Here is a 14,389-nt window from a genome sequence, read left to right as displayed (position 1 = left end):
ATTCCTGTTGTTGTAATTAGTGGGCTAAACCTGAACTCATACTGCCAATACTAATTAATACCATCTATGGCCTGTTCAAAGTGGCCATGATGATCACAGATGACATGGAATTTAGTAGACGTTAAGAAGCTACCACTTCACACAATGCCCATCAACCATGAATCATAACAACCACACCAAGTGGTTTATCAGATTAGTAAGTTTCCCAAACTTCTGGATCTAAACTTTCAATAAAATGAAAATTTTAACGGTCAAACCCTTTGAAGCTCAGCCATGTGGTAGATTTATGTTTCTGAGTCCTTTCTGCTAAGCCTACAGTAAGGTGGCTCCACTTTGGGGCAATATTTGTACATCATCTTGTGTTTTTTGTTTAGGCTTTTGTATGCTTTGAAGAAAAATCATCAGGAAGTCTCACTGACATCAAAATGAAGAAAGCAGCTTACATTATAGTATTACTACTCCAGATAAAAGCCATCATTCAGTGTAATATTACCTTACAAAGGCTAACACATGATACTAATAAAATCTTAGCAAGACAAAACAGCTATAGGCTTAAACTATGTCAATGGATGAAGATCTAACACTAATCTTTATTATGTTATTAACTACTTTTTTATTTAGCTTATTTTTTACCTTTTAGGAGCACAGGATTGGAAAGGACTTCCAAGGTCACCATGACCAGGCTGCTGCTACTCCAAGAAATTCTTAACAAATTCGTTCCTTCCTAAAATTCAAGCTCTGCCTTAAGGCGATCATACCTTTTCCTTGACCATGATCCAGAATGTAACTGCTGACAGAAGGGTTCCCATTTCCAAACCAACCATACCAAGAGCTGATTCATCTCTATTTAACCTTGTGCTAACTGTGTACTTAAAAACAGGTATTTTCCTTCTTGTTTCTCTTTCTAATAACAAAAAATAAAGAACAAATTTATTTACTGTATAGCAATACAACAAAATAAAAACAAAAAGTCAGCTTTTCTTTTGACAGGTTAAGAAAAGCTATCTCTTTAGTCTTTCTCAACACTCTTCATTCATTTATTCTGAATAACACTGAAGCCTAGTGCCTCTATTACACTTCCTGGTTTTTTTCCCCCCCTAAGCAGATAACCCAAATTATAACCTATATCCCACAAGGTGTCTCACCAGTGCATTATGCAATAGCACATAGTATTCCTTATTTCATCCACCACATTTTAGGATGCATTTCCTTTTCCCTCAAATTACCTAATTATTAAGTCATCATCTAATACATTCAATTCAACTGTCTTCCTCCTTAATCACAGCCAACTGCTGAGACTCAAGCATACAGCAAAAATTTTTCTAGCCCATAATGGTATGACTAAAAAGCTATTTGAGGAAGCACAACAGAAGTGTGATGAAATTCAATGATATGCAGTTCATACTGTATAGTTTTCACTGGAAAATTACTCCTAAGTTTGTGTCATTAACCAATTTAACCAGCATACGTTTGCTTTTTACTGATGATGTTGCCATAAACAGTAACAACTAAAACTGGTCTCAAGCTAAAAATCCAGAAGAATATCACTATGACAACATCCCAGCTTAAAATTTGCACTTTCTCTCCCCTTCAGCCAGTTATTTCTCCAATGAAGTCCAAACATGGGATCTGGTTATACTTTGTCTACAGAATTCACTTACTGAAGAAGGCATAAGATGAAACCTTCCTTTCTAAAAAACTTAGTTCGACTTATTCAACATTTACCTCCATGTCTAATTATTTCTTCCTTCCATGATTTCCTCATACATTTTCTGTGTGAGACATATCATTCCCATAATTAAATATGAATAAGTAACTTTGTATTCTGCAATCCTATAGCCCTATTTCTGACTTGTTAAGAGCAAGGAAAACATAACACAGTACACACACTTCAAAATCTATTTTTTTTGCAGGGTGTGGCAGTGGAAGATAGACACCCTTCTAACTGGAGAATATGAATTTTGCTCCATACCAACAGACACCACTGTCCTCACTAAAAAGTGAGAGGAAGGATTAATTTTTAAGTAAGGACAGAGAAAATATTTGCCCTTGTCTTAGAATTTCTTTCATTTTCCTTCTTTGAGATGGGAGAATAAGTTCTGGTATTTTCTTTGCAAGGTCTAATTCAGCCTCGTATTTTTATCTACATTTGTTGATACCCAAGTCTACAGTTTCCTTATCTACAGTGCACACAAGTTTAAGAGTCAGGTTGCATTCAAGTAGGTTTTAATTGAACTACAATGGCCAGGGTTCCTCCTAACTCAAAAAAATTCAGACCATGGATCTTGAGACAGACTTTAATAGAGAGGATGCAGCAGAACTTATCAGAGGTTTACCCTTGACATCAGTGGAATCAGGACTTCACTCAAGCCATTCATGTCTACCCTAGTCTCTAACACACCTCAGTGCAGGGACACAAAACTCAATTCTGTTCACAGCAGTATAAAATCCAGTTTGACTTTCGAAGGTTGAGAAGCATGTGAAATGAGTTACAAGTATTATTTTTTGCACCTCAGTTTATCAGGAGTATTTTCCTGCTGCAGCACAAAAAAATGTATCAAAAGGAAACAGGTGGTAGGAGGGAAGAGGAAGGACAAATAAAAACATAAACAAAAAAATGCAGGGCCCCAAAATTCCAATGGTATTAAAGGAAACAATGTGAAAGATACTGATCAGCAAATACTACTTTCCTTGTTTCTGCTGGATCGTCAAGATTAAATCTCCTCAAACCAAGATGCAGCATCAGTATGGACATTCAACCCTTAAAACCTCCAAACAGCCTACAAAAGGAGGAGAGTTAGGAGAACGGGAACATCTTGCAACTGCTCTCCAGCTGTACAGAAGGCATCCTATGGCAGTGAGGGCTACTTCTTTCTGCTCTGCGATAAAGACAGCAATCACAGAGACAAATTAAATGGAAGTCCATTTTAGTCTATTACAGCCTTTATCCTTTTCACTGCTTTTTGTGGTTAATATATTAACTCCTTCTTTAAAATACAATTGTTGAAGGTATTTGTTACTTAGTGTAACTAAATGGCATTTCCAAAAGCTTTTGCAAGACTTGGGATGAGCTCCTAAGAAAGCTTTGTCCAGATGGAGAACTTTATGTAATGAGCATAAACTACCAGAAACAGTGTTTGTTTTACCATTTTCAGAGATAATGATCAATATTCAGATGGTTACAGGATAAAACTAAATCCTCAGTAGGGAATCCTTGATCTTGTTTATGACCTGGAGAGATTGATATGCCTGAAACCATTCTTTGATAGAACTGGACTCCACAGAGATAAATGTCTGTTATCCATCTGGTGCTGTGTGTGTGGTTTGTATTTGGCAGCCTTTCTGCATAAGAAGAAAGATGTTATTCAGCCTCATCTATTCATAAAAATGCCATCACAACCTTTGCATTTTGCACAGGAGATAAATTTGTAAAAACTGGCAGGTCTGCCCTGAGTTGCAGAAAAAACAGTGTGCACTCTTTAAGTCTTACTTTTCTTCTTTAAATTTCCAGCCTGTTGGTGAGGCATCCACAAAGGTCACACTGGACAGAAATGAAGAGTCAAAGGGACCACCTTTCTGTTCACTGCATCCTTCCCTGACTTTAGAGAAGAAAGATAAGCAGTCTAGCAAGAGCATGTGCCCCTTGAGCACACAACACCTCAATAGGCTGAAGTTTACATGTGGCCACACAAGCAAAGACCATGCCAGTTCTCAGTATAACACAGCTTGGCCATCAGTCACATGCTGAAGCTGGACAGTCTTGGTAGACTGCTCTGGTGGAGGTATATTCTGAGCTCAAGGTGCCCCCAGTGAAGTAGCATCACTCAACTAGAACTCAAGCACAGAACTCAAGTCATTCTTTCTTCCTGAGGTCCTGCAAGGACTTCTTTTTCTCTACTTAAGTTAGAGAATAAAGCGCTGTAGCATTTTCTACTTGTGTGGGTTTGAGACTATATTGAGTATCATGCTTTGTCACTTGAACTCACGTCACCCTGTGTCTTATAATCACACACTTGTGCATACATTTACTCCATGTTATTTACTCACTTTTCTCTAACACTGAATGACAAAAGTAGTCCTGAAACAGAAACTACCTCATGCCTCACACTAGTAATGAACAAAAAGCTAAGTATATTGTACCTTAGTAAGAGTTTTTTTTTTCCCCAGAGGAAAATCACCAGTTCCCTCTAGTAGGATACAAAAGGAAAGGGTCAACACTCTTCTAATACAAAGGTGTGGCAGGCAGCCAGTGCTCTCAGGCTGCAGCAATGCCGAATGGTTTAGTTGCCTCACGCATAACCTCATTCTTCATCTCATGCTTGAAGTCGCTACCGAGGGCTAACAATATAATTAGAGGTTTCCACTGAGCAATGAGTGGTAAATGTAGGTGAACTACTTTGAATACAACCAACAGTGGTAGTAAGCAGCAGGGAAGAGGAACACATATTAGAGAACTACAATTTCAACATCAAAGGTTATTCAGCATTTATCCAGAAATCACATTAAAACTACTTTCTTTCCACCTGACTTGCCTAAAATCTAATAAATTCTAGTAAGAAATATGACTGCAAAGCTACACTCAGTCATTCAAATATTCTGTGAGAAGCAATAATTTAACTGCTCCCTGGGATCTTTCTCACTTGCATTCTCTTACTATGTTTTCCAACACACTAAAATACTGTGAGAGGAACAGCTGCATCTTGTGGCACCATTCCTTTTGGGAGCAGCAGACAGTACTCCCAAGGGATTTCAAATGAAGGAAAGGATCATGTTCCCAAACTAAGACTTCCGAGATCAAGTGATATACATGCTTAGTGCCAATACATTTGCAGACCTCCAACAGAACCAAGGACTAAAAAGCCAAATTCAAATAGTTTATGCATAAATCAACCACAGCCAACAACATTAACCTGTATCCTCCCTCAAGAGAGCTTCTGTCTGTTTCAAACTAAGGAGCAAAGAGCATGTGGCAATTAAAAAAAAAAAAAAAGTTCTACATTATGTCCAAAAAGTGGGGGAAAAATCCCTGGTATTTGAGTCTTTCCCTATTATATACAATGTTTATTCCTTTTACTTCTCTCTTACTGTTAAGTCTGTGAAACAAGTCTGGAAGAAGCTGCAGCTGACGATATAAAAACAAAGGTATTGATCACACCGATCATTTCTTCACAAAATGTTTTTGAAATCTGAATGTTGTTGTTCTGCAAAAAACAACCACATTGCCTTACTCACCCAGCAGTGATTTTCTAAATTAGTTAAATAAAGACCTCCTGCAGTAACCTTTACAAATAAATTGGGTAAGAAACAGGTTTTCTTATATCTATTTCCTTATTTTTATCAGAAGAAATATTCCCTATGTGGAATATCTGAAGTCTTTTTGTTTTGGCCAACTCTGTAAACAACAACATCCAATTTCTCAGCCGATATTTGCAAATTGTGTTTTCACAAATACGACTGCTCTCGAAATAAAGAGCTCAAACACATACATACATGCACAGGCAACTTTAAGGTTTCTACTCTCGTACATCTTCGACAGGAACTCATCAAGAAACATATTCAAAAGTTTCTATAGCAGATGGGGCACAGAATCAAGAGGAGAATTTGTAACTTTTTTATTGTGACAAAGACTATTTTTGTCAATGCAGCAAAACATTCAAATATTTTGATTTAAAATAAGTAGCATAGTATATTAAAATGAAACACATTTTGTGCTGATTTACATAAAAGGAAAGGTATGCAAGTTTAATCAACTATTACTTAGCATATTCCCCACATGCAGTCAGACAGCACTCGCACTGCATGTCACACATTCCTCAACCCTTTAATATTGCAAGATTACTAGATGCTCCAAACATATCTGTACTCCAAATAACACTGCAGCAATGCTTCCACTGAATTTCTACCAGTATTACAGTACAGGTTCGGCTACAGGAAGCAATCTGCTGCAAACTGACCATAATGCTGATGCAAGTACTAAAATCAGCATTTAAAAATAAAAACCCAAAACCAAATGCTCCCACCCCAAATAAACAAACCCAGCCCAGCTACTCACCATTCACGGCTGTGGGAAACTGAGCCATCATGATCTTGAATATGCCTTGCTAGCTCTTAGCCATCTGCAACATAAAAACATTGTTCCATTAATAATGCAACAAGGGCAAAACGTAGCTCCGTGCTCCCGCTGAGCAGGGGGAATGTCTGTCCCCTTTAGCTCACACTTCTGATAGCGAACAATGCCGAGCTTGAGGCTGCTGCTGAGCAAGCTGAATTTACATTTGGGAGGAGGTGGAGGAATTATTTTTTATAGGGTATGCAGTGCAGTCCTGAAGCTAGTGGCACATGCTTAAAGGAAAACAGTACCAACTGTTTAGCAACTGCTGCATAATGTACACAAACAGTTGACAACATGTCAGAACATATGGCGTGGAGAACAGCCCTCTCCTAGCAGGAGGAGACTCTCAGGGTCCTAGCAGACCCTGGTATGAGCTCTCCCTGGTAAATATTTATGCATATCATAAGTTCAAGGCATAGCTCCATAACAGAATGCTTCTACAGAGAAGAGTGAAAGAACAATTATTATTCAAATTCATCCATTCTGCTACTCCATGCACTATTTATAAAAGAAAACACTCTTACAAGATGTATTCCAAAGGAAAATTACTTGACCTAATAAAAATCTGTAGTCAGCCAGTTTTCTATAACCAGCACAGTGAAGTTATTCCTTCTTTTGAGGTACTGCATAAAGACTCAAAAGAAGCATTTAAAGGGGTCTCAAAATAATTTACTTTCATAATAAATATAAGAGCACTAAGATTTATTTTGGTTTTCTAGTATGCATCCTTTCAAGAGTACCTGTAGTAATGCTTTTAATCCTGCAGAGTAGCAAAACACTAACTAGTACTTATCTGAGAGGTAAGCATAAGCACCCCTTTACAAACAGAACCAAAACAATGCCACGAGCTTTCGCTTTGGATGAGATAATTTTGTTAAATACTGACATTTATACATCATTAACCTGTGCTGTATGTGGAGAAACTATTGTTCAGGATGAAGATATAAAAATTAAATTTTAATTAAAATGAAATAAAAATCACATCTTGGATCCCTCCATCACTCCCTCGTCAGATACCAAACCTTCTCCCCAGAAAAAACCCTTCACCTCCCAGTAAAACCATGGATTTAATATTAAGTACAGAAATATCACACACCCCCCACTCCCTCTCCTTGCAAGCAAACTCCTGCACATCTCATCATTAAAGTCAAGAAGCTGGAAAGCCCTCTGGTTTCACGTGTGGACAGGAGAGCATTTTTTCTATCCACTGCACATTTCTGCAATAAAAATAAAATGCCTTGGATCAGTTGTTAACAATTCCCTCTTTATCATTATCATCATCAGCATCATTATTATGGCATTTTTATATTATTTGTACTATTATTAATATAGCCTGTAAATAATATTTAAATCATGTTATTGTAATAGGACACAAATGATTCATTTTCTCGGGTTATTTGTAAACCTCATGACTATACATGCACCACGTCCCCCCCAAATGAATGAACAGCATTTTACTTGAAGTTATCTTGATTTGTGTTGTTTATGTAACTGTCCAGTGAGGAATGAAAAATTCAATTTTGATTTACTTTTTTAAAATCTGACACATTACAGAGCAGTGTCATTAAGACACTTGACATTCCCGACTTTTATATACCTTATACATACACACATTTTGTGTATACACACACATACATACATATACGTTAAAAAAAATGGTAAATGGAATGATTGGCAAGTCCAAATGATCTCTCAGGGTGACATTAGGCATCAGCTGCAGAAAGATGAAAAAAAGGAAGCATGGATCTATTCCAGGACATGAATTCTAAAAGAAATGGGAGTATTTTTAGTTTGCTTCCAGCATCCCTTCCTAGGCCTTACCAGCAACCTACTAAGACATTTGAAACCTATATATAGGCTTCCTGAAAAACACTTCCAGTGTTGTTAAACATTTCTACAGTATGTTTCTCTGTAAAAGCTGTTCTGTCAAGGAGGGAGAGCCTGAAAACATGACACAGAAGAAGGATGCTAAAGAATATCCTGAGAATCAACAGAACAAAGCTCAACAGAGCTTTGCTTTGACAACAGATATCCACCTGCATGCAACCGCCTCTGGACTTAAAGTCCAACTGGATAAAGGCTACACATTTGCCCTTTTCTCCAATGTATTTAATTTTTTATTTTCAGATTTTTATTATTTTTTAAATAAGTAATTATAACAGAATCACAGAACCACAGAATAGCCCAAGTTGGAAGGGACCCACAAGAATCAGGAGGTCCATAGGCTCCAGACAGGACAGCCTAAAAGTTAAACCATGTATCTAAGAGCATTGTCCAAACACTTCATGGCTTGGGGCCATAATCACTTCCACTCTTACCAACAGCTACCTATGTGTACAGGCATCTTTCACTGATCTCTGAGACAAATGATCTCTGCCCTGCGCTGCATTCAAAGAAGTATGGCCACCAGGACAGGGGAGGTGATTCTGTTCCTCTACTCTGCTCTGGTGGGACCCCCCCGCAACACTGCATCATGCTCTGAAGGCCCCAACATAAGAAGGATGTAGAGCTGTTGCAGCAAGGCCAGAGGAGGCCATGAAGATGCTCAGAGGGTTGGAGCACCTCTGCTATGGGGACAAGCTGAGAAAGTTGGGCTTGTTCAACCTGGAGAAGAGAAAGCTCTGGGGAGTCCTTAGTGCAGCTTCCAGTGCCTATAAAAGGGCCAACAACAAATCTGGAAAGGGACTTTTTACAAGGGCATGGAGGGATAGGAAAAGGGGGAATGGCTTTAAACTGAAAGGGGAGATTTAGACTAACTATAAGAAGTTCTTCACTGTGAGCGTGCTGAGGCCCTGACACGGATTGCCCAGAGAAGCTGTGGCTGCCCCATCCCTGGCAGTGTTCAAGGCCAGGTTGGACAGGGCTTGGAGCAACCTGGTCTAGTGGAAGGTGTCCCTGCCTGTGGCAGGGTGTTGGAACTGTATGTTCTTTAAAGGTCCATTCCAACTCAAACTATGCTGTGATTCTGTGATAACAGCAGTTTCATAGCACATATCAAGCAGAATTAGAAGCTGTAGTCAGACACCAGATGTAACACACCCAAGCTATCACCCATACCACCTCCTGTCCTCCCAAAATGTGTTCCTAATACCACACAGTTTGATAACTCTGCTCCAGTGCAGCACTATAAAAAATAAAGACCAACCCAAATTATTGGCAGAGGTTTTTTCAGCATACCTGAAAATTCCCCAAGTTTCCCAAGCCTGGGCTGACCTAGCCTGGTAAATCAGCATCATACATTGCCATGTAGGTGCACCAACCTTAGGCCCAAAACCAAGAACAAACTGCCCAAACAGATCTGTGCTGAGACTATACTACACCAATGTGATGAGATTAAAATCACAGTTTAGCTCTGTCATCTCACTATTATGTCTATGGGCAGATCCTGTCATATTTTAAAATACCAGACCTGAAGGGCACCAAAAAACTCATATATTAACCCTCACAAATAACACAGAAACAACCAGGAATCATAAATAGGATTTTCACAGGATTTTAAGTGCACCAGCACTAAGACCCCATCCTATCCTTTGCACCAAAGTTACACCAAGCACATAATGCATCTCTTGTGACAGATTCCGATGTTGTGCTGAGAGGTAAAAAAAGAGAAAGGAAAAATCAAAATATCACTGCAATGTAACTTCCCTCATTCAGATTTTTTGGGGAAGGAGGAAACAGCCCAGTCAACTCAATGTCAACATACATTTTTCAAAGGTCTGTGGAAAACAGTCCTTCCCAAAGAATGGCGCTTGCCCTCAGCAAGTATTCTGTCTTCTATGTTTCTACAGTGTGCTCTAGAGGCTTGGATATTACGCATATATCAAAGTTTAAAGCAGCATTATTTCCACAAACTCCAAATAAAGTTGTTCTAGTTGCCATCTGTAAAAACACCTTGCAGCTTTAGGACACCAGAGTGCACCATTTATTTACCACAGGGAATCTCAGCAAAGTATTCTCACTTTAGGCCAAACTTACTTTTTCTTTAATGACTCTGGTAACTTGTAATCATTAATCGAGGTAAAAGTTGTAAATTTCGAAGGAACTTTATGATACAGTACTACAGAGGAACCCAATGCCATATAAAAACACTTATGGAAGAAAAAAACCCAGGAAGAGACCATAATCAGTATCCTAAACAGATTATAGAGATGAAAAAATGGCCATCATAACCAGAATACCTCACAGAAAATTACTTGTTTCTGAAAAAAGTTCTAGGAGAGGTGTTTGGTGAACTCAGTTACCAGCCATAAGAAACGTGGCTACCACAGCACAAAATCCACGCTGTAATAAACCAAGATCGAACATCCATGTGAACACTGCAGATGACATTAAGCCCTGCTGCCATTCAGGGTGAAAACAGGAAAACTTGGATGTCACATTTAAATAGCAGAACACCAAGTTCTCGTAAACAAACCATATGACTAGTTCCAAGGTTTCAAGAACTGATTGTTTTCACAAACTGACCTGCCAAACTGCAACTTCTGTTCCCTCTTTCAGGGTTCATTATAGTTGGTAAAAGTTGAGAAAAGAAATGAGGAGACTTCAAGAAGCAGGTGGGGACCTTAAAACCATGCTGAATTCATTAGACAACATCAGAGGTGGGATGACTGCAGGAAAGAGAAAACAAAAAGCTTCTTTTCCATCATAGGCATATTGCCATTTTATGAAGAACAGCCTTACCACAACCTTTGTTAATATTTATACTTGAATCCATTTTTTTCCCAAAATATTTCTCAGGAAAACCACAGCCACATAGTTTTAGTAGGAATGAAGGTCTGGTGCATCAGGCTCTGCCCTACCAGTTTTAACTGGAAGAAAGCAAATACCGTAGAAGCACCTTGTGGGAACACACTACTACTCTTTTGTTTTTCTCAGGGACAGAAAGAAGATACAGTGTGGATGTAAGAACTGTAAGAACCAGTTAGCAAGGACAGAGACTGCAGCACTAGTTGACCAATTTACTCTTTGCAACACCTGTAGATGTGGACAACAGATTATTAGTGTCTGCAAAGCAAACAGTGACAGGGTAATAACCCATATAGTTGCTCTGTGCTTTTTTGGGATTATTCTCTTGAAAAATCAGAGAATGATAAGCATCAGTAAGGGATTACAAACCAACACAGTCCAGGATTTCTGTTTGTTTCAGACACACCAGTAGAAAAGTTTACTGATTAAAAAATAAAAGAAATACACCACACATTTTGGCAGGTCAACAATTTACCTCCTTTATGCAGTGGGGTTACACACAGTGACATGGCCTTTTCACAGTGTACTGTGGCCAGCCTCACAGAGTCCACCCACTCATAGCAAATTAATGACATCAGTAACAAAATGAAGAAGTCAATCCCAGGCAGCTAGCACATCACTAGCTCTTCCTGCTCCCCTCTGTTTCTGTGGGTAAGAGCACTGCATGCCCTATTTTCATAGCTTTAGGGGGAAAAAAAAGAAAAAAAAAAAACCCACCACAAAAAAAAACAAAAGCAAACCCAATGAAAAAAAGCATTAAATATTTACTGCTTAACCCTGAGGTACGAAGTCCTTTTCTTGCTCGCTATTACAATTTGCTTCTAAACAGTGATAAAAACAGAACACGAAAAACGTTTTTTTTCTGACAAATATCCTTCTGCCAACCTTACCCAACTAACAGGCTTTCTGAATATAGTGACCATGCAAAATGGATGCCACGCGAAATACAAGAATCTCTGTTTCTATAAAAAACATAATTGTGTGGTCAGTATTGACGGGTTTACTCTGTTTCTTACACAGCTGCTCAGCTGTGAAAGCACCCATTCAAAATATCAAGACCCAGTTCAACTCTCTCCTCTGTCTCTGGAGACTGAAACTGATCTTTCCTTCCTCCCAGGAGGAGGCTTTCCTGCATTTTATTACACCGTCATTTCAGGAAACCCATGCCCAGTGTCTGGAATAGTAACATCAACTCAGGACTTCAACCTCCTACATGAAATTATCTACCATTAAGGCAAAGGGCCACAGGTCCCTCCCTGTCCATGCTCCTCCAGCTTTGCTTCTTTGCAAAGAAGAAGAAATTCTGAAGGACGGAATAAGAATCCATTTCAGAAAGCCCACTATTTAGATCTCTGGCCCTTCCTCCAGGAGATGTGTACATTAACTTCCTCAGGAAAAGCTGGGAATAGAACCCAGCTCTGTCACGCCCAGGAAGCATATATTCACTAACCTGATCCCAGACACAGATAGAAGTCACCACCTCTGCTTGCATTGCTTAAAAAGGAAAACAAAAAGAAAAGAAAGCAAAAAAAAAATAAAAGAAAAAGCAGACGGTAGATTATTTATAAGATACGTTTTTAAAAGGTTCTGAGCTTCCATCTCAGAGAAGGTACTCTAGGCTGCATATCACAGCCCCTCCAGAATGCTGACTGATACATTTGCTCCCGAATGGGCGGTAACTTAAAATACATTCTTGTCTTTTTTGCTTCCTACTTTCTAATTTACATGAGTCCCCACTCCATATGCTGTTTTTTCTAGATCCTGGTTTGAGACACATCAGTCCTCACATCTAATTATTTGCAAGCATTGTACAAAAGCCCCAAGATGCTGTTCAGTGAGGTCCACACACCTTGAAACCTGCAGCTCTCCACTTCCATATTGTGACGATTTATGTCAGTGTGGACTTAAAACATAAATATTTGATGAGTTTCTGTTATTTTCTTACTTCAACTGTGACTGGAAACATTCAGAGCATATTACTTAAGAACTTATCTATTTCAAATCTTGCCAACTTAGAGGACGTTTCTGAGCCCACTCCTATCCTTCCATCAGAAGCGCAAGCAAAATCTGCCTCCTACCAGAGGGAAAAAACCTAACTGATGAATTCTTAATGTTAACTTCTTACGATGCAATGGCTTCTATTAACTTGTTGCTCAGCTTTCAGTCCCAGGTAACAGTGCAAAACATACAGAACATCAAATGAACTGCTATAGCTAAGCATAAAACAAACATACAGAAAATGCAGGCAGTTTTCTATGCTCAGCAGAAAACAATCTTTCTCTATTTATAAAACTAATGAAGGTAAAATGTTCAGCGAAGACTTGGATTTACATTGTAGGTATCTGCTTTCAAGTTGCACGGATGCACAAAACCACTGCAGGCTTAACTTCTCAAAACTGAGTAAGCTGACAAGCAGCGAGGAGACAGGCCACAAGATCCCTTTAAAGCAAAGAAATGTAGTTTATCTCTGATGAAACAAAACCCGGGGAAACCTCATGGGAGAAAAAGCAAAGATCAGCATATGGCAATCAAAACATGAAAAGTAAGGTAGGTAGCATTACTTTGGATGGGTAAAAATGCATTCCCCAAATGAGACAGAAGAATGTGGGGAGATCCTGACCAGTATGTGAGCCCAGTGAGGCACACTGGTCTGGAGCTGGATCCAGGGCTCTGGCTGCATGGCCACAGTGCTTCCAACCTACCCCAGCTGAAACCTCCTGCTTCTGACCCTGCTCTCAGCCACAAGCACTGTCCATGCTACACTACCAAGAATAGTCCTTCAAAGCATCCAGTTGAAATTTGGTCTCTTAGCCTATAATGCTGAGCTCCACAGCACACAGCAATAATGTTTTGACCATGACAACTTCACAAACTTAAGGAATCAATATTGAGACAAATATCTCAATATCATATAAAGTCCCCATGAGCAAAAATACCTCTCCATTAGAAAGACACTAGCCCTATCTTAATAAACTCATAATAATATGACTACACTAAGAATGCAGTGGAAACAGCAGGAGTTACAGATTTTGATTAGTAAAATTCTTGATCTTAGAAAGATGAGACTAAAAGCATTATTTAAGGCAGGTGTGGTTTTTTATACATTTATTAGTATAGCCATAATAGGTAATTTCTTTGCATTCCAATAATAGTATTTTTAGCAACAAAGAGTAACTCCCATTTCCTGTTCTTCTCTTACTTCATGTGTGTGTTGTTGAATCACTAACTGCAGATATCACTCATCACAGATGCCACAGAATTTCCCAAACTCCACTTGCATCACCCTTGAAAATTTTCACTGAAAGAGCCAGCTCAGAATTATCTGCCACTTCTGAAGCTGAAGCAACAACAGCCCATACCAAAATGTCGCAAGTCAAACTGGCTGCTCTCACAACCGCTCTTCCAAAGAAGCTGTGACTTTTCTGGATCAACCATGCTTTTTTCAAGCATCTGTAACTGCAAAAAATATTTAAAAATAGTTCTCAGGCAGTTGTCTTCTATTACGTAATTGTAATACATTGTGCTGCTACT

The 14,389-nt window shown here is 38.9% G+C and overlaps 1 protein-coding gene across 3 annotated transcripts in view; it reads right to left on the bottom strand.

The window, feature by feature from the left end:
* The window catches only part of ITSN2 (intersectin 2), an 87,215-nt gene that overhangs the window by 67,594 nt on the left and 5,232 nt on the right, over positions 1-14,389 (bottom strand). For 2 of the 3 annotated variants that reach the window (XM_034060946.1, XM_034060948.1), the window contains exon 2: positions 6,053-6,116. In XM_034060946.1, coding sequence (XP_033916837.1) covers positions 6,053-6,083 — 31 coding nt within the window. In that variant the 5' untranslated portion in view covers positions 6,084-6,116. Of the gene's footprint in view, positions 1-6,052; positions 6,117-14,389 lie in introns of those variants that run through there. The other variant, XM_031046626.2, reaches the window with a different exon arrangement.

Source organism: Melopsittacus undulatus, chromosome 3 (genome assembly GCF_012275295.1).
Source record: "Melopsittacus undulatus isolate bMelUnd1 chromosome 3, bMelUnd1.mat.Z, whole genome shotgun sequence".
NCBI classification, from domain to species: domain Eukaryota; kingdom Metazoa; phylum Chordata; class Aves; order Psittaciformes; family Psittaculidae; genus Melopsittacus; species Melopsittacus undulatus.
The sequence above is the reverse complement of the archived record's forward strand: the minus strand, read 5'-3'. Positions and strand labels throughout refer to the sequence as shown.